The sequence below is a fragment of the Fistularia commersonii genome, chromosome 1, assembly GCF_037954325.1.
Source record: "Fistularia commersonii isolate RoL2024-O1a breed Wild chromosome 1, RoL_Fcom_v1.0, whole genome shotgun sequence".
Lineage (NCBI taxonomy): Eukaryota > Metazoa > Chordata > Actinopteri > Syngnathiformes > Fistulariidae > Fistularia > Fistularia commersonii.
Genome location: NC_141284.1, coordinates 25,288,631 through 25,313,550, shown reverse-complemented (window position 1 = coordinate 25,313,550; position 24,920 = coordinate 25,288,631). Strand labels below are relative to the sequence as shown.

General features: G+C 42.5%; 1 protein-coding gene across 1 annotated transcript in view; it reads right to left on the bottom strand.

The window, feature by feature from the left end:
- Positions 1–324: 324 nt before the first annotated feature.
- The window catches only part of LOC147237956 (glutamate receptor ionotropic, NMDA 3B-like), a 42,601-nt gene continuing 18,005 nt past the window's right edge, over positions 325–24,920 (bottom strand). Inside the window, exons 8-11 of the mRNA XM_086148433.1 lie at positions 10,872–11,023; positions 9,517–9,681; positions 3,988–4,055; positions 325–1,341 (exon numbers count right to left, since the gene is read on the bottom strand). Coding sequence (XP_086004559.1) covers positions 366–1,341; positions 3,988–4,055; positions 9,517–9,681; positions 10,872–11,023 — 1,361 coding nt within the window. The 3' untranslated portion in view covers positions 325–365. The remainder of the gene's footprint in view (positions 1,342–3,987; positions 4,056–9,516; positions 9,682–10,871; positions 11,024–24,920) is intronic.

Genomic DNA, 24,920 nt, shown 5'->3' with positions numbered 1-24,920 from the left:
GTCGGGGAAATAAAACCTCACCTCATAACTCAACTGACTGGCTTTTTTTTTTTTTTTTTTTTTTTTTCAGACATCTTATGTAATCATCATTAGAAGCACCTTTTTTCAGCATTGCCGGATGTTCCCGTGGCTCACGCTGAGATCTCTTTGACATGATTTTTTTTTTTTTTTTTACCTTACAAAAATGCATTTTCATTTGTTAAGTTATTCTTATGTAAGTATGGAAATAATTCTGTGTGGAAAATTATTAATCTTCAGTACTTAATGTAGCGGGTTAATCTATAAAGTAATATCTCGCGAAACCCTTCCGAAAGCGTTCTGAAAGCCTTCTTCCCGCGGCTATGAGACGACGCTCGCAAAGACAATCAAGTCCCGCTGTTTACGCTCGACAGGTTGGCTTTTGTCCTCTCCAAAGTGTTCAGAGTGCGTGGTAGGTTGGCTTTTTGTCTGTCCAGGCTAGAAGTGTTCCGCGATTGGACGGCGACGTTCGCCGACGCCGCCTGCCCGACCCGACTTCGCTCCAAACTGGTGGAGGTGCGCGACTGGACAGTCCTCTCCTCTGTCAGGGAGTTCACAGAGCGCAGCTGGTTGGCTCTGCCTCTGTCCAAACTGTTGACTGTGTTCAACTGGCCGCTTCTGCCCGTCTTCAGCGTCCCGGCGCCGGCGGGCTGGCCGCCCCGCCCCGCCGGTTGATTGTTCAGGGTCTGAAGTTGGCTGGTCCGGTCTCTCTCGGGGAGTTTGGGCTGAGAGGAGCTACTTCGGTCAGTGCTAATAGTTTGTATCCTCGGTCTGTCCTTCTCCCTTTCCAGGCTCGTGTCCCTTCTGGTGAGTCCGCTCCTCTCCCTCTCCAAGCTGGTCTGGATCTCAGCTCTCCTGGCCAGAGCCTCTCTCAGCTGGGTACGGAACGTCTCGATCTTCCCCTGCAGCTCCTGGAGCTCCCCTTCCCAGAGGCTCGTCTGAGCGTCCCTCCCCAGGGGAGAGAGCACCAAGCCTGATGAAGACAGAGCAGACACGGGGCCTCCATTGGCGTGAAGGCAGATCTGTGAAGGGGGGGTAAAATTCCCGAGGGAGCCGAGGCCCAAACCTCCAAGTCCGAGCCCGGGGCGGCCGACCATCCCGGGTCGCCCTCGCACCGAGGCGGTGTGAGTACGGAGGCGGTAGCTGTGGAGGGTTTCCAGGTCAAAGTGCACGCGTTTCTCCTTGGGCTCGTGGGACGGCGACGAGGAGCTGTTGGTGTCCCCGGCCGTGGTGGAAGCGGGGAGGGATCGGGGAGGAGACGCCGGAGGTGGCTGATGCTGCTTCCTGTGCAGGGTGCAGTTCTCTGAGATACACGACGAGGGGCTGATGGCAGAGAGGAGGAAGGACAGCGAAGAGCGTACGGCCGATCAGACAGGACACAGGAAATACTTCAAAAAATACACACATACACTGACTGGACTCTTGGTTAGACAATTAAAGCGAAGCTACAGAAAATAGACAGAATCGCTTTTCTGGCAGCATCTAAATGGATTCATTTGCATTTTTTTGACATTTTGTCGGCAATTTAGCGGACGTTTTACTAATTTCCCTGACAGATGGTCTCGGAGCGACTGAAAAATGGAAGGAGCGGTCAACTTTCAAAAAGCAACGATTAATCAATAAGGAAAAACATGGCATAAGCAAATAAGCGAGGAAAAAAAAAAGGCTTGTTTAATCTTGGGTTGACATATGATGATGTAACCTTTACCATCCGACGTATTTTGTCATTTTGACTTCCTAATTGCGCATTGGAGGAGTAAATAAGAGTGCCGAAGTGCATTCTGGGTAGAGGCAGGTGTCCGTCACATGGCCTGGGGGGAAAAAGCAAAACTGGAGCGGCGGATCTGCAGAAACGGGGACGTTTCCTGGATTAGGATTTGTGCCCCTTCAATCAATTGGAAAAAAAAAAATCAATTTTGCAGCTATTTCATGCATTATGAATCCAAAGCCTTGAGTATGTGGATTTAAAAAAAAAATTCAATACGGCTCAGACGGACGTTTAAAAACCTCTGCAAATCTCCATATATGGAGTGGATGTCAGCGTCTTTATGTATGTATGCATATAAATGTATATGAATGCATGTACATATGTATGTTTATATGTATATGCAGTTACATATAGTGGTGCAAATATTGTTTCATCACACTGCGGTAAGTCAGCCTTGTGATATATTCTCCGTCGCCAAGGTGTTTGTTTATCTTATCGCTATTTAGAGGCTGGGATTTATGGAGGTTGTAAACGACTTTTTGCTGGACACTTTTATCAGAAATCGAGCCGGTAATGCAGATATCACTTTTTTTCTTTTTTAAATAAATGTGGGTATATTTATGTGTTTTTGCAGGCAGGATCACGTCAATTTGATCGTCGACCTGAAAGTTCGTCCGGGAAAAAAGGTAAATTAGTTAGAAGCTTAGACATTTAAACAGTGTATAAACTTTAACACGCTTGAGTTGTGAGTAGAAATACTCCTGTCATTGGAATAATGTTGATGCTATTGCACTAATGTATTAACTGGCAGCTTGTGCCTCATAGCAAAAAGGTCTCTGGTTTGTCTCCGACGGGTGCGTGGAGTTTGCATGTTTCTCCCCGTGGCTGCGTGGGCTTCCCTTGTAACCCAGAAAATGGATGAATGAAAAAAAAAAGAATGAATGAATACTATATTATCAGATATGGATGAAAAAGCCACAGAAAAACAAAAAAAAAAAGGACAATATTTATGTTTGTTATGATGATGATGATAAGTAATCCGGTGACTGGAAGTGAATTATTTCCGACGACTGGAGCGGAATTCTAGTCATGCATTTAACTTGAATACATGTGTGTGAATGAAGTGGAACGGTGAGGTCACCGGAAGTAGAGATAAAGAAGGTGGAGGATTTTAAGTACTTAGGGTCAACAGTCCGGAGCGACGGAGATTGTGGCAAAGAGGTGAAGAAACGCGTACTGGCTGGTTGGAAAAGCGTCCGGCGTGTTGTCTGATAAAAAGAGCATCGGCCGGAATGAAAGGAAAGGTGAAGAAGACGGCGGTGAGACCGGCCATGTCGTCCGGTTTAGATACAGCGGCGCTGATATAAAGACGGGAAGCAGAGCTGGAGGTCGCAGAGATGAAGATGTTGCGGTTCTCTTTGGGAGTGACCAGGATGGATAAGATCAGGAATCCATCAGACGGACTGCACATGTTAGATGCTCTGGGGATAAAGTCAGGCTTAGATGGTTTGGACACGCTCAGAGGAGAGATTGTGGAGATCTGGGTGGGAGGATGCCGAGGCCTGGAGGAAGACCAGAATGCACGCTCATGGATGGAGTGAACAAGGACAGGAAGATGGTTGGAGTGACACAAGAGGAGTGGATTACATGGAGGCAGATGGTTTGTGAAAGCGCGCAGCCAAAAGAAAAAAAAAAAGAAATATAGTTGAAGATAACCTTGTTTACAACTGAATATCAATTTTTTTAATCCCTTCAATAACTGAGAGGAGGAGGAAATAATCAGTGGGTCCAATTCAGAAATGGAGTGCAGCTGTGAAATAATTTGACAAAAATTACAGCTGTTATTTTGCTAATACATGTGCAAGATTTAAATTAAGAGATGATCTAAAAATGAGCCAAAATTGTCCCTTTTTGCTAATTATCCTCTAAATTTATTTTTGTGTTTGACAATTTTTTTTTTTTTTTTACCAAAGAAGAGACAGAAAGATAATATCTTTTACCAACGAAAATATCATTTGCTTAATACCTTTGCAGCTTCAATGAAATGTAAAAAAAAGGGATTTTATACTTTTGGCCGGCCTGTTTTTACCCATTCTGAAATACTGGATGTCTGTCACCTTATTTATGGGCTCTGAGCCTGAAAGGCATGTAAGATGTGTAAAGCACGAAGCCTGTCTGCGAGTGCTTATTTTGAAAAACGCCTTGCAACCTTAAGGGATATTTAAGGCAGGAACTCATAAGTTAGTCAAAGGTTTCATTACTTTTCGTCGAGGCCGGTGAGCTCCTTCCCCACGTCCTCGTAAGTCGTGTGGAGCGCTCGATGAATTTTCTGGAAGCGGAGGAGAAAACAGAAAGCACATAAGAGAATCAATGATAAGTAATGCGGAATTGATCTCCTCATCGGCGCCGCAATAAATCAGCGGAGGGGATTCATTTAAAAGTTGAGGAGGCTTTGTTCGTCTCGCCGCAGAACGCCGGTGTGCGTAAAAGCACCGCTCTCAAGTCCCACTTTGGCGCTTCAACTTTTTTTTTTTTTTTTTAATCAAATGACTGCAATTTAGGGAAAACTCTGCTTAATGGAGAAGTTGAGGTATCAGTTGCTTAAGCCCTCGCTGAAGTGGTCTGATTAGCCGAAGGAGAGAGACGGAGACAGAGAGAAAAGAGTGAGGGAGGGGAAAAAAACAAACTCTTGAGTCTGAGGGAATGACTGTGCTTTATTGAATTTAATAAAGGCTAAGAATGACCAGGGGAACAGGAGGCTTTCAGTTTAGAGGCTGATTATCTTGAGGGACAAACTTCGATAGCCCGGTTGCTGCGTCGAAGGGCTGCGGGGCGGCCCGCGAATGGGCTGCCCTTTTTTAGACTTAAATGTGAGCAGTCTTGATATTCACGCTGCTTGTCCCATTATTCACTCAAAAATGTAGCCGCTGGCTCCTGACTTTGCGCCGGTTGGACTTTCATATTCAAATAAAGAAATAAAGGAAAGCCGACACGACCTTTAAATCGCCGTTTCGATGTGTCGAGCATTTTCAAGCACGGTCTTCCTCTGCAAAGTCATAATATTGCACAATATACACAATTAAAACAGGCAAAACACAGATGCGCTCGACAGGAAGGGTCAGAGCAGGATGTTCTTCCTAAGGAGATGTTTGTTTGGCTCCTCCAGACCTTCTACCAGTTTATGGTAGCTGCTCCTTTTTGTTATAGTGTGCCAGTGGAACGGTGAGGTCAATAGGCTCAACAAGATAGCGAGGGAAGCCCGCTAGGTGGCGGGACCGAACCCGGATCATCGTGATTCGATCCTTCCCACCCCCCGGCACCACGAGCTGTGGCCGATGCAGCTCATTCAGCCAACGGTTCATCTCAACGAACGCTTCGGACGCTCCCTTGTGCCCGCGGCCATCAGACTGTATAACAGCAGTCTGGACGGCAAACAACTCTGACCATCCGGAGGTGCATCTGTGCTACCGCAACCTCGCTAACTCCGTTGTTTATCTTTAATCCTTGTCGGTGTCACTCCATTCGCATCATGTTTATTTTTGTTATTATCATTGCCACTCTATTTCTGTTCTTATCCTTATAGTTGTCATTTTGGTTGTCTATTCTTACCCTTGCTTTTTTTTTTTTTTCTCATTCATGTTGTTCATTTTGCTGTCTATTTTTTTGTGGATGTACTTTAGTATCTTGTAATTGTCTCTTATTTACTTTTATTTATACTCATATTTATTAATACTGTTATTGTTGTGCTGTGGGGAAAAAATAATCCCCCCTATGGGGATCAACAAAGTATTATCCAATAAAGTATTATCCTCAGTGGTAGACGCTGGCTTGATGTGGCACTAAAGAATTTAGAAACAAAAATACTTAATTGTAGTTGTTTGCACAGGCGTTCCTAACCCCATGTTTCTTCCAATGGCCTGGATAGTGGCGTGCACGGCAGCTCCGCCGCCATCGGTACGGGTGAATCCAACCCAGCGTATATCGCTTTGAAACCGTGACTTATGAACGTTGAGAACATCTACGCTCTCCAAAAAGTAATAAAAATATACGTAGTTTGTTTGATTTACAGACCTGATTTCAAAAAAAGGTTGGGTCCATGAGTAAAATGTAAATAAAAACAGAACGCAATTATCCGCAAATCGCACAAACCCTTATTTTATTTCCAGCGGAACATAAGCTACATTTCCGATGTTGAAACTGTGACATTTTACCATTTCATGAAAAGCGTTGGCTGGACAGGAACAGTTGGAACAGGAGCGACAAAAGGCTGGAAAAAAAATTGGCACCAATGAAAAACAACTGGAGGAGCGATTGACAACTAATCAGGTTAATTGGTAACAGGCCAGTTACCAGACTTAGTATAAAAAGGGGCGTTTCAAACGGGCGGTGTTTCTCCGATGTCAAGGTGTGCAGGGGTTTGCTCAGGTTCACGGCGCAAGATGTGCAAACTAAAAGTTGTGGAACAATTCCAGAAAAATGCTCCTCAACCTAAGACATAGAAGATTCCACCCTCTGTTGTGCATGATCTTATCAAAAGCCTCAGAGAATCAGGTGGGGGGGGGAGCTCAAGGAGCGGAAGTTGTATGGTTGTCATCTTCGGGCCCTGAGGCAGGTGCGGGTTAAAACAGACTCCTAGACATCACTGCGTGGGCGCAGGAACGCCGCCTGAGATGGCTGTCTGTGAACCCAGTTCGCCGTGCACTACACACCTGCAAGCGACGGCCCATATCGTGCGATAAAGAGGCCGTATGTGACTTTTTGGAAACCACCGATGCTGTTTCCTGAGGACCGAAGAGAATGATCATCCAGCTTCTGGGAGGACGGTTTAAAAACCCGCATGTGTGGGTTTGCATTTGTGTCGGGAGCGTGCGCGTCCGTGAAGGCACCATCAACACTGAAAGGTGCATGGAGGTTTCAGAGCAACACGTGTTCCTCCTCCAGACAATGTCTCTTTTGGAGAAGCCCTATCCCAGCAAGACCTACCGCATCCATCACAGCGGCGTGGCTCTGCAGGAGAAGCATTGACCTGCGGTCCAGACCTTTCACCAAAAGAAAACATTTGCCTTATCTTGAAATGAAAAATCCTGCAGCGACTGCCTCGGCGTGCTGCAATCCTGCGTCGGACAAGAACGGGGGAACATTCCTCTCCTACAGCCAGCTGTTAAAAGAAGAGCGGAGGCTACGAAATGGTAAAAAAATCCCCCAGATGTGTTGCTGCTGTGTAATTCAAAATGAGCTGATATTTCCCATGAAATGGTAAAATCTCAGTGTCCCAACTATTTCTTTGGAATAGGGATTTTAGTTGAATTTTATTCAAATGCTATTAATATTCCAGGATACCCAAACAGGCATGAACAGAAAATAAATAGGTGGGCAAAATGAAAGGAGAGCCCTGTAGCTTAACAAGGTCAGGATATAAATAATTGAAATATTTCCCTTGAAAAAGACTAAACATATTAGACTCTCAGGGGTTTTGTCCTTTCTAAAGAGTCCATTTTACTTGAAGAGGATGGGATATTTCTCTCTGCCGGGGCTGCGTGACAGGACAGATTTGTCTTTTTGAAATTTCCCTTGTATAAAATGGTCTTTAAACCAGCGTTTTAACTAGCGATAAGAGATTCGTCCCAAATGCCTGTTAACTCTGCCGTTGCAGTCTGAGCGTCTTTGCCAGGCCCCTCAAAGTAGATTGGGGGAAAAAAAAAGTAATCCTTAGTAATATATCAAGTGTGATTGAAGATATTTTCATAACCAAGACTTTTTCAAATGGCGTAAGTTGACTTCATAGACGACTTAAGAGTATTGAACCATCATTAATTGATTTAAAGTTGTGCAAAACAATCACAAAATAACCTAGTAGGGGTTTGGGGATGTTTTGCTTTGTTTTTACACGGTGATAACAGCAGAGGGAGTCGTTTACCTTCGGAGAGAGAATCCTGCGGGTGAGGGGCGGGCTCACCCCCAGGACCATGCTGCTTGAGAAGGGTGAAACCTTGTGGAGAGATTTTTTTTTTTTTTTTTTTCATTTGTTTTTACCAGTAAATTCTGGTAATTGTGCAGATTTCCTCTCCATTCAGCCGCCGGCAACCATAACAACCTATCTTTAACTTAAAAACAAACAAAATGTGCAATATCTCATTTCTGTGCAATATTCGGAACTGTGCATTATTTCATCTCATAACAGCTACACTGTGCAATATTTCATCTCATCTCATAACTGCTACATTATAATGTTAAGACACTTATAGGTTTATCACTGCTAACTAAGACACTTTATAGTTTCACTGAAACACTTTATAGTTTATAGTTTATTTTTATTTCTAATTCTGCCTTTCTTTTATTATTTATTACTGTTTTATATTCTGTAACTCTGGCACTGCAATTTCCTTCGGGATTAATAAAGTTGTTCTTATTCTTATTCTTATTTGTGCAGCATTACATTTTCCAAGGATTCACACAGCGAAAGTTGTATATACAGAAAAAAAGTGTGTGTGTATTTGTACTCCTACGGGCTGGAGGGGCTGGGCTGGCAGCAGTCCTCTGTCTGATGTGAAACATTCTCATGATTGCTAAAGAAGCAAAAGATCAGCTGCGTGTGTCTACAATGCTGCACCGCCGTGTGATTGGCCACAAATAAATCAACAATATTGATCGGAAAGGAAAAAAAAAAAAATGCTGATCGATATTGGGTATCAAAGAAAACTTCATTTTGACCCGGTCTCTTATTCTGGAGTCATACACGGGCAACGTGGTACGTTACGCTCCCTTTGCAGTTTTTGAAGTCTTTTCTTTTCAGCAACAACAAAAAGGCCAACCAATGCACCGCTTCTTTTTAAATTTGAATGGGAATAGGAATTGAATTTTCTGCTCACTCGCTGAGCATGGGAGTAAATCGAGGGACATAATTGCTGTTGAGTAAATTAATTCATTAACATAAATAAATGTGAAGTTATATGCTTTGATCACTTTAAATATAAATTGATTAAAATAACTTGGGATTTTAGCTTTTCATTAAAATTAAGCGGACCCAAGCGCAAAAATGTCAATTTTAAAAGCGACTACGACACTTCTGTTTTATCAAAGACCATCAGTTTAAATAAAATAAAACGGACGTGTTGCTAAGCTGGGATGTCCCTGTGTGAATGACTTCCCCCGTTCAAAATAAAAATTCAGACGTGTCACAGAGCTTCAAACCCAACCCGCCCTTGTCGGAAACACAGCTTTGCACCAGGCACGTGCACAACCCCACCTCATCCACATACCCGGGAGCGCACAGAGATGCACAGGTTTTTTTTTTCTTTTTAATTTTTGATGTGACAGGGCACAGGATGGAAACTATGACAACCGCAAGGGGTGGAAACTTGCAAAGTGTCTTTGCATCTTGCACCTAGTAGAAAATAGAGCCTAATATTTTGTGTGTTGTTGATTTATTAAATAACCGACATGTGCGATTAAGTGCTATATCACTATTGGCAATGATAAAACCTAACCATAAAAGTGATGCACTGGGTTAAGCTATGTGAACGCGTGGCAGTGGTGACACGCGCACTTGTTTGTTGTGGCGCTTGGAATGATAAAACGTGCACACCAATAACCTGCCTACTTGCACACGCATGTTTTATATAGGTGTGAGGTTGCATTTGATGGGGAGGAATGGCAAAGCATGTTGGGATGTTATCATGTATGCAGTGGAAGCTCTATGTATTACCATATTGCAATAGCTGTGTGTGTGTGTGTGTGTGTGTGTGTGTGTGTGTGTGTGTGTGTGTGTGTGTGTGTGTGTGTTTTCTCACCTGGCTTGTATGCAGCCAATACTGCAGTGTGTGTCTACGACGGAGGCGTGGGATCACCAGGTGATAGAAAGTGTGTTCACCCGCCAACGTCAACAAAGCTCCGCCCACTCCCATACAGAGCAGCACAAACAGCCCTGAAAAATGCTGGATTCCCATTTGCAGAGTCTTCAGTGGTCAAACCAGAGGCATGCGCGTGCGCACACACACACACACACACACACACACACACACACACACACACACACACACACACACAAAGACAAAGAGAGGGATATTGACTCAGATTAGAAGACACTCAGCTGAAAGATGGGAAGAAATAGATTTTTATTTACATAATTACCATTTAAGGCCACTTTTTGTGAATGTGCAATTGATATTCTAAAGTTGTTTTTGTCTAGTTTGCTTCGGAAGGCCCAAAAGAATAGAAATAAAGATGAAAGAGGGCAAACAAACAGGAGACAGGATGCAAGGAAGTGAGGAGGGTGCAGAATTGGGAATAAAAAGCTGAGGGGTGATTTAAAACGAAGAAGAATAGAAAGGGGAAGGCTGTTAGTAAGACTGAGACAATGGGGAAACGATCGGCGCTTTGCTTCCGTTTGTTTCACCCAAATCCTCGGTGACAAAATGTTTATCTCTTATAAGACCCTCGTGGGCCAGCGGGGGGGGGGGGGGGCAGCTTTTCCTAACGCTCTCTAATCAGGTTTCCTCCACCGGCTCGTTTCTACATTCCCTGCGATGGCAATTAGGCCCCATGCTGACTCTGCAAATTTGTCAGTGACAACACCAACCTCCCCTTTTACTCCCCGATCCAGAGGGCAGCACGGCCTCTAAACAGCCCGGCTACTGAACATCGCCAGGCTGCAAACTGGAGGAATAGTATCTTTCTAATGATGGGTGAATTTAGAGTTCTCATCCCCTTTTTGGAGAAACCCATAACTGGATAATTGGGTTTTCCCGCTATCCTATGATTCAACTTTGAAGAGGGGATTTAAAATGGCCAAAGAGGTAAATGGCTCATGTAGTCGCAAACACCAGACGCGGCAGACGGAGAGATTTCCAGCTCTGTAAATTATGTGAAGAGAAAGTGTGATGTGATTGAAGATTAACCTTCTGTTGCACGCATGAGATCGGCAAGTTGTGACACCCGGTGAGTAAATGCCAGCAGCTCCTGTCTGTGAGTTTCACTTGTGATGTTTGTGTGTGTGAATCTCCCTGTCAGTGTACATAGCCGGCAGCCAACTCCATCCCTGTCCCAGAGGGACACTTATTTATCGAAGTGCGGCGGCAGAAAGCTTTGCTTTTACACACAATACACGTACAAAATACATGAACGCTCTCAACGGCCAATGACTTACCTCAGTGACTGCAAAGACTCGCTTCCCGCAGGGCACAACCTTATACCATTTGTCATGTAGCATGTCCATGAAGCCGTCCGACTTGTAGCGACTCACAAACTCGGACACGTTACGCGTTAAAGGAGACCCCTGTGGCAGACCTATGCCGTAACCTGGGAAAGGAAACAGATAGATGCAAATTTAGGCTTAGTCAACAGAGCTGGGAGCCAAATCCTGGAGAGGAGCTTGTCGTCTCCTGAGGTATTTGTGTTCGGTGGAAACCAGTCGGTCGGTTGTGGTTGGGAAAAGGGCGGTCGCCTCATGGAAAAAAAGGAGTCTTATGTGTTTACTAGACTTCAGTTTGAATCATTATCAGTAACTTTTTAGCAATTCATTGCCGCGCATAGTGAGCAAACACATTATCCCACCTTTCTCTGGCTGGATGTTTTCGAGGTAAACAAATCACTGAACCGCTATCTGTTGCAGGAATCCATTTTGGTACGGAATATGCATTGGTTCACATTATCATATCGAATTGTCTGTTTTCTCTTTCATTTTTTTTTATTTTTCTTTTATAGCTACTGATTGTGAGAAAATCTGCAATGATGCCAGGGTTTGGATAAAAAAAAACAAAAAAAAAAAAACAATTCTTTCAGATAGTCTGTCAGATTAGGGGGTAATGCGTGCCAAAAAAAGGAGGGCACGGTAGATCGAAGGACAACCGGAGCTGCGTTGGGTTATTTCTGGAATCTGCCACAATGCCGACACAGATGATGTCCTTAAACGTTGGGTCAATTGTGTTGAAGAAAGATTTAATATTCACACCAAACAAAATCACCCCCATTTGCCTGATATTACGCTCCATTGTCACACAGCGCCTCTATCTCCAGTCTGACATTGCCTCCGTTTGAATGAATTTCTATGAAAGTAGAGGGTCTAATCTTACCTGACCAACGGAGAACAATGCACCGCTCGATCTGATGTCGGTTATGGTGACATTGATGCAGTGAGGGAAACTAAAAACCTCTCCTAAATGTGGAAAAAAAAAAAAAACCCTTCTAAGCGAACCGCGATTACAATTTTAAGGTCATTCGTAGTTCGAATCAATTTAGAACAGCCTTGATAGCAGTGTTTATCTCATCTATAGCTCTTGTCCGATGCTGCTCAGCCCCTCTTTGATTTGGGTGTACAGCTTGGCAATGGCTTTATGCCGCGTTTGACCGGAACTTATGGGTCAGAAATTCTGACCTCCCACCAGGGAAAACATTTTTTGTTAATATAAAACAGCTTGTCTGCCCTGACTTTCAAGCTGGAAACTTGGGCGTGGATGAACTCCCCTGTCTTTTCCTTCAGGCAGCTCCCACAGCGAAACCACAGCGAATCACCTGCCTCCATCAAACCCTCTCTCCTCTGCATACTCTTCTCTCACATCACCTAACTTACTGCACTCTCTCTCGCCATCCATAAATCTCCTCGGCGGTCTTCCAACCTCGCTGTCCATCTGTAGTAATGATTCATATCACAAGCAAAATGTCATTTTTACAAGAAACAGGGATGTCGGCGATGACGCTTCTGCGGCTTCCCTCCTCCGAACGTGAACAGACACAATATTGCTATTACTTTTCACTCGCTAATAGGTTACCCACCTTTATTGCTGGGGGAAAAAAACCTTGATTTGTGGATTTGGATGCCAGATCAGGTTCATTCAAAGAGCCCAAACAAACTATGTTAAACATTCACCCCGGCGGTTCAAATAGTAACTTATGCAGTGATGCATGGGAAATATAATTCAGTCCTTGTTCTAAATTATAATGCAGAGACAACCACTGCATTTCTGCCAGTATTCAAATTTTTCTTTTTTGTTGCTTGTAGAGTAATTTCACTTTGGAGTGCAGCAGCGGGACGAGACACAAGACATCAGTCGGTTCATTCGAGGATTCTGCTCCGCTGTAACTCTGAGTGGGTTGTGTTCCAGATCAGGTGTGCAAAGCGTATTCTTAGAAAGTCTGGTGTCTTTGTGGCGTCAGATTTGCCGTCTCTGGAGGGAGTGTCATACTATTTTAATTTTTTTTTTTTACTTGACAATATATAGCGTTGTGAAAATAATAAAAGGAGTCACGACGGTAGAAGTTCTTGAGAGCCGTATAAACACGGATTCAAAACCGTGAAACTTAATCCCCCTCATGTTGAAACATGAAATAACACAGATGAATACAAGGACAATTCTCTTCCTGAACCAGAATCCAACCATAAAAGGAAAATTGTTTCCTAATCAATTGTATCCTTCCAATATGCAGCTATTTATCCCTCAATGTAAACAAATAAATATATATATATATATTTACATAGTTTAATGTGCTGACAACAATATCACACAAAAATTATCAATGGAAAACAAATGTATTAACCTATGGAGGTCTGGATTTGGAGTCACACTCAAAGTTAAAGTGGAAAAACACACTACAGTCCTTAGAACAAGTTGAAATGAATCCGTGTCGCTTCCCAAGTGGACAGTTTGATTTCACAGAAGTGAGATTGACTTGGAGTTACATCGTGTGTGTGTGTTCCCTTTATGTTTTTGAGATCTATCTATCGCTTTGTCTGTCTCGCGACCTTAAGTGGAGGATAAACAGTGAGATGGATGGATATGTGCTGATATATATATATATGTGTGTATGTTTATATATATATATGTGTGTGTGTATATGTGTATATGTATACGTGTGTACTGTAATTTCTGGACAATGAGCTGCAACTTTTTTCACTTAAACAACAATGCGGCTACTATATGGATTTTTTTGAGGGGGGCTAACTAGCTTAAACATTTATCCTCGTCACATTGGATCGATAAAATGACCGGGAAATTCTGAGTCTGTTCAACTCCGACAACAAAGAAGACGACTTTGACGGTTTTAGCGCGCAGGAGGAAGCGCAAGATAGCGATTGGCTAGCCGGTCCGGCTTATCTTGAGGTGAGCGCGATAGTCCGGATATTATGGTATATGTATATATATGTATGGGTATATATGGGTATGTTTATAAGTGTATGTGTTTGTGTTTTTTTTCGGTGTATATGTACATATATGTATGTGTATATGTATACGTGTGAGTGTATATATGTGTGTGTATATATGTATGAATACGTGTGTGTGTGTGTATATATATGTGTATGTATAAAATGGCAGCTTAGTATCAATATGACTATAGTGGCACAAATGGCCAGTGTGATTTATTTGAAGTCACAGAAGGAAATTGTAATGATATCTCAGGTTATTCGACGGCTCGATCCACATTAATTCATGCCTTCATTTCACCTCTATTTTTGCGGATTGTAAATTTGTAGATATTTTGTTCGGAGTTATCTGTCAGGCGTTAAGAAAGGACGCCCGACCCTCCATCAGACATGGGTTGATTTCTGAGATGAATGTCAGCGTTTAGGGCATCCGCAGCGTCACCGAGTAAATTGTTAATGGTGCCCGTTGGCTTGGAAACCTTTTAACTAATATTAAATAGATCCGAACGTAAGTGGTGGAACGGGAAACCCTTTCAACTCGACTCATTCAGGATCAAGCTGCAAATAGGCTCATTTGAAGCGAGTGAGGTAAAGGCACAAGACATTTCTCGGCCCGCCATTATTTATCGTTCCCTTCTAAATCACTTGAATGAAAACGCTAAGTGAGGGGAAGGAAGAGGAACGACGCAAAGACAAAGACGTTTGGATTGATCGCAAGGAGTAACTTCAAACTCAAGAAAGGTCAAAAACAAGTATTTTTAGTTTGGTAGCATAAATAAGATTTCTATCTCTTTATTGTCACCTTAGAAGACCTTCAGTGTTGACTCTCAGTTAATGTCACGGGTTTTTCTTTACTTTTCACTTGATAATTCGAAGCCTGTTTGACTTTGCTATATTTGCTATCCTCCTCTGAAGCAGTCCTGGAGAATATTAAGTGGGGCACTTCATACTAGTTCTGCAACACAGCTCTTGTGTTTTTACCGGCCATTTTTTTGACACGAAACAAAAAGGTTTCGGTAATATCAAACAGATCCGTCCTTTTCTGTTTTTTTTTTTTTTTTTTTTTTTTTTTCCCTTTTCACATTCCACGAAAATCATGAACAGTGAGATTAATTTGACCTTCTCCTCCTCCTGTAGCTGAGCCTCATCATTAGAGCTGTCAGCTGCAAAGCCCTCATCGCAGTCAGCTCCATGCTCACTTCATCCCCCCCAGGTTACAAATACAGCAAAGGCCAGAGAAAGGCCACTTTCGCCGCATTGTGGACAGGAACTTGATAATATGCTAATAATATGCTGGCGGCGTATCTCTTTCGTGAATCTTCTTTTGTTGTTGTTGAAAGTGCGCCACTGTAATTATTGTGCAATTATAGTCCTGACAGGAATTACATTTTGTTTTCAGCCGCCGTGAGAGGGAACGGTCTCTACCTTTGCACAGAGAAGAAGAAAAAGAGGAGATGCGTTCTTTTGCTCCGCGACATGCAAAAACCCCACAACCAGCAGAACAATTCTATAAGCAATTAGTGTTCAATTCTGCTCGAGTGCCACATTTGATTAAGCTGCCAGTTACAACATAATTGGAATTATGAAAATAACACCATAAAACAATATTTTGGGCCATGATAGTCTGGAGAGCTGCGGGGAAATGAGTTCGAAAATCTTTAATCCAAAATTCGACACGCAATCGGATCATCTCGACTTGGGACTCCAAGGAGTAGAAGCCGTTGATGGCTTCCTTCCCGCTTCGGGTCCGGTCATAGGGTTAACCGCGGTTGTAGACATTTCTGGGATATCCCGATCAGTCACGTCATTGATTTGCTTTTCATTTGCATTCCTTTCGTTTTTCTCTCGCCCAATATGAGGCGTGGTGATTAAATGTACCTTTTTCTAAACTATTTGGTTGCATCAACCGAGGATCTAGGCCATGGATTTTCTCCGAGACGAGCATGTAGCAGCGCCACGCATTGATTCATTTTCATTGAGCCCTAAAATACCATTTCCCATTGACAATAGTTAAGACAGAAGTGGCTTAAAAATGGTAGATATGCTTCTTTGAGGAGCGAAACCGTCACAAAATGAGACTTTGGACGTTGCTAATTCAATTTGTTCAGAGTCTGTTAACATTTGGAGCTGCTAGGTTAAATCATTTTATCGCCCATCATTTAGCCATATAGCCGTGAATGGGGCTTAATTGAATCTCAGCGACGGGAGTTTTCATCGGATCCGACAACACCGGAGAGCATTGGATCCGTGCACGGCGAAGCATTTTCACAGAAATATATCGCGGGCCAATGATTCAAGTATTATTTTGATACCGATGGCAAAATATACAAATCGATAGGGAGCTGGAGCTGCAGTGTCTCTGTGTCTTCCTCATGAATGAGGGTTAAATGGAGCGCGAGTTGCATTGGCGGATGAACGTGGTCTCGGTGTCGACGCGTGCACCTCAGGGGTCTGTCCTTGTTAAAAGGGAGCGGAGATTGAATAGCACGGCTCATCATCGGTCTATTTACATTTCGCCTGTTATGAGCCCTACCAGGCGATGTAAGGAATGAGGACTACTAACATATGCGGCTGAAACTAGCTTTCCCGAAGGGGTCTCCGGGTTAAGCTTGAGAGGGTGAGGAGCACCGACATCCTGTTGCTCTACGTCGAAAGGAGTCTGGTAAAGGTGCCTCGGGCATAGAGTAAGAAGAACCCCTCTTAGGGGTGTTTTCATGCATCTCCAACTTGCAGGAGGCTCCGCAGCTGACCCGGAACATGCCGGAAGGTTGGGGGGATATATCTTATCGGGCCAGGGAATGCCCCGGGGTGTCCTCCGAGTGCATCGCTATAGACAGGGGTTGATCAACTCTGCCAGCTGCCACTTAGATCCGTCCTCGGATAAAGAGGACAGCACCGGATAGACGAATGGATGGTGCGGACCTCCTTAGCCGAGCGGTTCCCACCCCCCCCCCCCGCCTCCTCATCCCCATCCCCGTGACAAGTTATGCTGCCCGGGAGAGGAAATCTCCCGACCCCTTATCGAATGCTAAATCATCTCAATCGATTTTGAATAAAAAGGTATGAGTTGGATTTTATTTGAATCATGAAACGGAATTCTAGTGAAAATGCAAACAGCAGTTCCCACAGGAATCAATGAACCATTTGTCAAACCCCTGACTGAACAAGAAGGAATTTTTAAAAATATCTGTTCTCTAAAAATTCTACGTGGCACAAACAAAGTATTGACAACATGAAAAGTGTAACAATGGGTATTTGTACCAATACGGCATAGATATGAGACCCCGAAGCCCCACACGGTAGTACCGGCTATGTGATTCAGTGAAGTATTATTATTTATGGCGCTGCCCTCTCCAGACTTTCAAACCGCATTACTTTTGCAGTGCGGATCACCTTTTTTTTTTTTTTTGAGCATTCTCGGAAATAAAAAATTCTCAATCTATTGCCCGGCCTTGTATCAAAAGGCCCTCTCCGAATAATTTGCGATACAAAAACTCCTGTGGTTGGTTGTTTGATTTCACCTGTGCTATACCGACAAACACCAAGACGGGCCTACAGTATATTTAGTGTGTGTGTGTGTGTGTGTGTGTGTGTGTGTGTGTGTCGCTGAGGTACACGAGTCCCTCTGGGCTTACGGAGGAAAAGCGAAGGTCCGCGTTACTGTCACCCTCTACTCCCGACACGACATGACTAAGTTTCCTTCCTCCCCCCCTTTGCTCATCCCTCAGTCATCCTTCGGCTTCCCCCTGTCTGAGGACATTTCTCTCCCACCATTGCCACGGGTCTATTCTTCATTTAGTCTGCCCCCTTATCTCCGTCATCCCTTCACTTTCGTTCAATTTCTGCCTCACTCCATTCTACTCTTTATCTCTTTGCTTCTCTCGGGAACCCACTGCTTTGTCTCTGCATGTCTCCCTCTTATGTCTTTTTTTCTTTTTTTCTTTCTTTCTTCCACCAGACAGACAGCGTTTTGCCGTCGTCAGCTTCATTCCCGATTTCCTTTAACACAATCAGTCAACTGGTGAAATAAAAGTGGCCGCCCACTTGTTATTTTGTTTGTTGTGATCCAGCCTCTCAGATATTCGCATTTTCCCACACAGCCTTCAAGTCCCAAAGCTGGAACCAAGATCTCCCACTCACTTAGCGAAACCAATGCACATCAAGTTGCCAACAAACTTTGGGCAGGCTTGTTAGAAAATTGGCAATCTTGTTAAACCAGATTATACCCACTGGCAGTGTAAAAAAAAAAAAAAAAAAAAAAAAATTAAACTGTTTCACAGCTGGGTATATTTTGAACTATTAAAATGAGATTTGGAACTTTTAAATTGATGTTCTAAATATTTATCATTTTTTACTGTATAATCGCTAGAAAGAAAAAAAAACAAAATAATTCTCAATGAGTCTTTTTCTTTTCTTTGCTGGTAGGTTGAATTCAAACAGGTCATATATAAATCCTTAATATTTGTATTTCGGTCTCAAATCCAGATTGACAAAAAGTTAAAAACAAAAGGCCGATGGACTCCCTGCTTGTCATATGCATCTGAAAATGACCAAAAACGATATATATATATATCTATAAATATAGATATATATATATATGTGTGTGTGTGTATATATATATATATATATGTGTGTGCATATATATATATGTGTGTGTGTATATTATACATATATATGTGTGTGCATATATATATATATGTGTGTGTATATTATACATATATATGTGTGTGCATATATATATATGTGTGTATATTATACATATATGTTTATATCATATATATGTATATATGTGTATATATATATGTATGTGTGTGTGTATATATGTGTATATATATATATATAAACAACATAGTTTGGTATGTATGTCGCAATGCCGCATTTACATTTTGTGGAGTATCATGTCATCGGCATATTAACATATAAACACTTTATCCGCACAAAACCTACTACGTTATTCAGCCACGGCAAAGAATACGAGACCAGTCACTCTCACACTTCCCTCCGTCGAGTCGTGGAGGAAATATGAAAAACAAATTAAGTCGGTTGGCTCAATCAATTCCTCGGTCGATGTTAATTAGGAGATGAAACAGGAAGTCATACTGAAATAGAGATTTTTTTTCGTATTGTGTGTGTGTGTGTGTGTTGCATGAATCCATCTGACGGCATAGGCCTTTCTTAGATTATGCATTTAATGAAAATGTTTATTTGGTGTATAAACTAATTAGTCGATTTAAATAAGAATCTAGATTTTAAATTCACTCCCGTACATTCTTTATTATTAACTTCAAGGGTACACTTTGTGTACCTTTCCCTTTGCAAAATACTGCATTTTTCAATATTTTGCTTATCTAATGAATCTTAAACTGTCAATTTAGCCTCATTTTTCATCCATTTATGCTATTAATCTAGCATTATTCTAACTAATTTAACAGGGAATTTCATCTTTTATTTCCCCACTTTCATCTCATTGTATCTAACATGCATTGTAATCTTCAAGACAAATATTATGAGCAACATTTCTTTCTATTTTCGAGTTCATTTTTATATTTTTTTATGCGGTTTCTCCAGGCAAGCAGAAAAAAAAGATGCATGATTTAAAACCAAGCAGAAGCGGACGGCCGTGTTTACATGTCACTCCAGTCAGACATGAGCAGACTGATCAGCAACCGTCTCACCTTGTCAACAGATCCTTCGGACGGCCTGATTTTGATCTTGACATGCTCTGTCCCGCATGACTGATCTTCTGAAGACCACTTATGCGGACGTGCACGCGTGCACACAAGCGCCTCAAATCCGCACATCTATAGAAAGAAGCGGCGGCCGTCCGCATGTTCGGCGGCAATATTATTAATGGGCTGTGTCTGGGCTGTCGTAAACATCGGCTAGCGGCACTCAGAGGAGAAAGATGCACGGCGACACCCTCGCGTTTTTCTCACCGTTTAGCTTGGAGATTTTAGAAGCCACCGCCGCACCCCCCTTCTCAAACCCACTTCCTCCTTCACTCTGTATTTCCCAACCACGTCCCTATAAATCCTGCCTGCATCCTCATATGGCCTGAACTGTCCCTCCCCTCTCCCTCTCCTACTCGGCGTCTCCCCCTCTCTCTCTTTCCCTTCATGGTATTTCCGCCCCTCCCTCACTCCTTCTGCTCCGGGTGAAGGTTTGTCTTGATTAGGGGACTCTGTTGGCCGGCTATTTTATCACGCTCTGTGCAGAAAGGCGCAAAGTGGCGGTGGGCAAATGAAAGCCCTCTATCTCCTTCTCGTGCTCGACTCCCACCGCCCCTCGGCCTCCTCACCGGACCCCTTCCTCGCCGTCATTGTTCTTCCTCATACTTATTTTTTCCATCAAATCTCCGCATTTGCCTCCTCTTTCCCCCTTCTGAGTTGTCGCCCCCCCGCCACTCCTCCCGGTTTCTTTCTCCCGCGTTTCCCGTCAGAACCGGTTCTCGGTCTCTCGTCCTGAACCGTCGAAGCTTACTGACTCATTCTTTTCCCGTCCCATTCTTCCTCGTGGTGATCGGCCACCAAAGACCGCGTGGATTCCTCGTCTGCCTTTTTATGGAAACAATGAATCAAGTAGTCATCAAACTGACCCATTCTACATACCAATGAGAAGCGCTTTCTCATCCTCGTAATCGCGAGTAATGCCGGGGCGATGTCTCTTGGCTCACTTTGTCTTATGCGCTGAAGAAAGCAATAGATATCTCCAGCGAGCACGAGTTGGACAGTGAATAGGGAATGCGGGAAAGGGGTCTTTCAGAGGCTATGCTGTGACAGCAGAAGAACTTATTTGAAAGTTATTGTTTGGTCCCATAAGTGTCTTTTTGCAGCATCTATTTATCTGTGTTTGTTTGCCTGCAAAACACACACGAAATCGGTGGTAGAATCGCTTGCGGATATTCGCTCGGGCTCTTTCCCTTGAAATGCAGATCGTAATGACCTTCAAGCGACCTTAAAGGGGGGAGGTCACCGACAAGCGAAACAAATTCGAATGCTTTGAAGAAGACTGCTGGACTACCCTTTCAGAAATCTAATTATTACTATAATGCACCATTAATAGATTAAAAAATGAGGAAAAAAGTGGGATTTCAGGGTGATGTCATTTTGCGTCATACGGAAGAGTTCAGCTAGACAGTGATTTGTAATGGGAACAGGCGTGACTTTCAGCCGGGTCAAACCGTCTACAGTGTATTCGGCTGGCTGGCCGAGTGCCCTGCTCTCGCACTGATTTCATTGGCGGCCGTTTGTACGAAATCCTTTGCTCGCTTGCCATACCATTGTGTTCCCGGCTAAATGTACCGCGGAGCTCAGGTCGAGCCGCTTGGTCCCAGACGCTGGGGATTGGCCTCCGCTTCCCCTTTACCTCCCAGGCTTTCCCCGGATGTCTGTCCCCTTCTAAGCGTGTGACTCAGCGAGTGTTGCAGACAATGAGGAGGGCCAGAATTTTCGCTCCAACAAAAGTACAACCCAACTGCTACTCTGTAGGTGGAACTGTATCCCTTCACAGAAGGCAGACACTTTTATCTTTCTCCTGCAGTGGGAGATTGCCGGGATGATTTTTTTTTTTGTTTTTTTTTCCCTCCAATCATCTCCAGTCATTTTTTTTTTTTTGCCATGAGAGCGAAACCCCCTCTGCTTCTTTGTTCTGAATGTTTGGAAGACATTAGTATGACAGATTTCCAAGAAAAAGGTTTATTCATTACTTTACACACACGTGTGTGCTGGGGAGGTCACAGCCCCTTCTCTCTGAGGGGAATTTGTGAATCCCTTGAAGTTTATGGACTGTTCCATTATGGTGCATAAAAGACCAAAAAAAAAAAAATGTCAAAAATAATCTTCAGGATTTATTTTTTTTTTTAATGGATGTTTGTTTTAGAAAATATAATGTATTAATATATAATCCTGCATGAAGTGATCCCATGGGCTTTTTCCACATGGCATTATCTGGTATGTTTATGACTGAAAATCTAGCGTGTAGCTTCTTTTTACAAATGCAACTTATTGAAACCCTATAAATTACATTTGGATATCAGAATGAAGGGAGACATCAAAATATGGGAGTATGAGAAGCGTCCAGAGAACCAAAGAAATATCTGATATGTCATGGTTGTTCCAGTTTTGCACAAAACTAAACTCTACACAAAAAATTATACTTCATACCTCATAATTTAATGTTTACGGTTTAGTGTAACGGTGCACTTTACTGCTAATTTGCACTCGATTAATATAACCATTAATTTTATGTCACCGTGAGATTGTGAGAAACGTCGTCTTGATTCCTCTGAATGCCCAGCACATGCGGAAAAATTGACGCAACGACGAATGTGACATGATGGTTGGATAGTACAGAAATACACAAATTCTGGGTTTAAAAGTGTAATGCTTGACGGCTGCGATGAATACGTTAACGCCAGCAGATTTTCCACTTCGGTCACCTTCAGGGGGTTTACATGTGACTAGAATACTGTAAAAGTTGCAATGAAGGCGGACACTTTGTTTACTTCAGTGAAAATGAGTGCCAGGCGCTTATAAAGTTTGAAAAATAAAAAAAAAACCTCTTTCTTGTATGAACTACATACTCTATTGCTCTGCAATGCTATTGCAAAGGACAACACAGCTACTTATTTTATCATACTTTATTCTAATAAGGTACATTTAGCTTAAATAGCAGCACAAAGCAATTACGTTATCAATCAGCATGATTTGTTTCTAATAATTTAGCGGTGAGCTGTTTAACATGCTGGTCTTTCGGTCTCATATCAGGCACCCAATCCATCAAGCAGAATGAAGTGAACGCATATTGACGTATTGACAGATAATAAGCAAACAACTGTGTGTGGTAATGCAGCTGCAGTTCTATCCGTCCGGTAAGTTAATGCTTTAGGTGATTGCTTGCAGGGCCACGTGCAGCGAATCTGTTTGGTTCAACAATAAGTCTTCGCTCACACACGATTGACTACAAGTAATGAAATATTACATTTCCAGACTGACAGTCACAGTAGAATTTGCTTTTAAGATATCACAGAAAAAGAAGAAATGAGTGATTAAGGCAAAAACTGTTGAAAATTCCCTTTGCGAGCTTCCCTCTACTCTTGTTTTCTTTCTTCTTTTATCCGCGCTTGCCAAGGTTGATATAATTATTTCATGGATAGGAGGATAAACAATTACACTACTCTAAAAACAGAACCTCCATTTCAATTCGAAAACGAAATGGGTTTCAACCAAACGGCCTCATGTTTTTCACGAGACGGAAACAAATGTTGGCCGTCGCTCCCTTTGGCATGCGCGCATCCGTGTTTTAATGTAACACTGACCGCAATTTGCATATATGCTTCAGAAATCTTGTGCACTTTCTTTGACTTGTGCACGTTGAGTCCAAAATAGTCTGAATTCTATTAATAATAGATTGTCGAGCATTTTTAGCCCTCAGTCGCAGAAGTTCAGGAAGTGAAAATTGTGTTTTGCTGTCAGTCATATTGCAAATCGCTGTATTGAAGGCTATCCCCTCCGGATGTCCATCTGAGCATGTGCAAACTTCAAAGTGTGTGTGTTTGCGGGTGATGGATGACAGAGACAGCCTGTGGCCTCATACAGTATGACGTGTGTGTGTGTGTGTGTATCAGTGTTGTGCGCAGCAATTGTGTTACAGCTACAGTTTTGCTATTGCCTGTGTGAATACATAAATATAATGTATGTGAGTGTATACAGTACATGACGCACTTTGGTGTGTGAGTGTGTGTGTGTCAGTGTGTGTGTGTGCGCGCGCGCGCGCTGATTCAATCACATTATGGACACTTTTCACACAGTCGTATGGGATTCAATGAATTACCCCACAAGGTCGTTTGGTTTTACGATATTAAAAGTATGGTAAGGGCTAGGCTTTTGTTTAAAGGAAGGGGAAAGTGAGGAGGCAAATCTGATTTATATCAAGGCAAAGCACAATCAAGTCCCGCCCACACAGAGGACGTCGATTCACAGCTCGCCATTCACTTTGCGATGGGTGAACGGCTCTCGTCATGCGAACTGGGGTTGCTAAAATGTTGCCGCGTGATAGGAAAATCTAGAAAGCCACTCCATCTGAGTTTGTTGCCATCTGGCTTTCATTCATTCCTGTTATTTTCTATTATTTTTTTACTCTGCTTCAATCAAACGCATTTTATTTTTCTTATTCAGTTTCCTTGCACCTTATGGCTGTCTGTGTTTTGCAGATGAATAATCTCTGGTGGAATGCAAAACTTGTGTATTGTACTGTGTATTGTGTCCATCCCATCTGCTGGCAAAACAAAGGCGTTGTGTTTTGGGGTGCACAACCCCGAGGGTTTAGAACCAACCGTTTTTGTTTATAAAAAAAGTTCCCAAACTTAAAAGGAGATAAAATTACTATAACCAGCTAAGATAGTGAGTTTGATGCAGGATGAATGCATGAACATGTATGATTTGTTACCAATCGATATTCATATCAGTACATTTCTCTAAAATCGAACCCCGTGAAGGGATGTGATAGTGTATAAAAATGCAGGGACTTCAGAAATGAGTTGTGTTTTTTTTTTTCCCCACACAGTGTGCACCATCCTAGCGTGTAAATAGAGCAAACTCCAAACAAAGTCTGTTAACCATTCTTTCATTAAAAGCTCGACTCACTTCGTATATCAGTGTTTTGCACTGCTGCTCTTTCGTTCTTTGTTTATAAAAGGGATGTTGTAACCTTTTAGGTCGGAAAGGACAATAGAAAGGCAAACAATTTGACTTTCTAAACAGTAAGAACCGAATATATATATATATATATATATATATATATATATATATATATATATATATATATATATATTTTTTTTTTTTTTTTTTTTTTTCTTTTTTTTTTTTTTTTACAAGGATGACATAGAAATGTGAATGGTTCAGCTGGTTTAAGTGTTATACCCCTTTGTCAGACATTTCCATGCCAAAGGTTTTCCCAATCTGATGTCCCGGGGATTCTCTGAACGGCACCTTGCGGTCCTCTAAAGAACATTTTTTTTTTTTTTAACTATTATTTGCCTTATGTGAGCAAATAATAGAT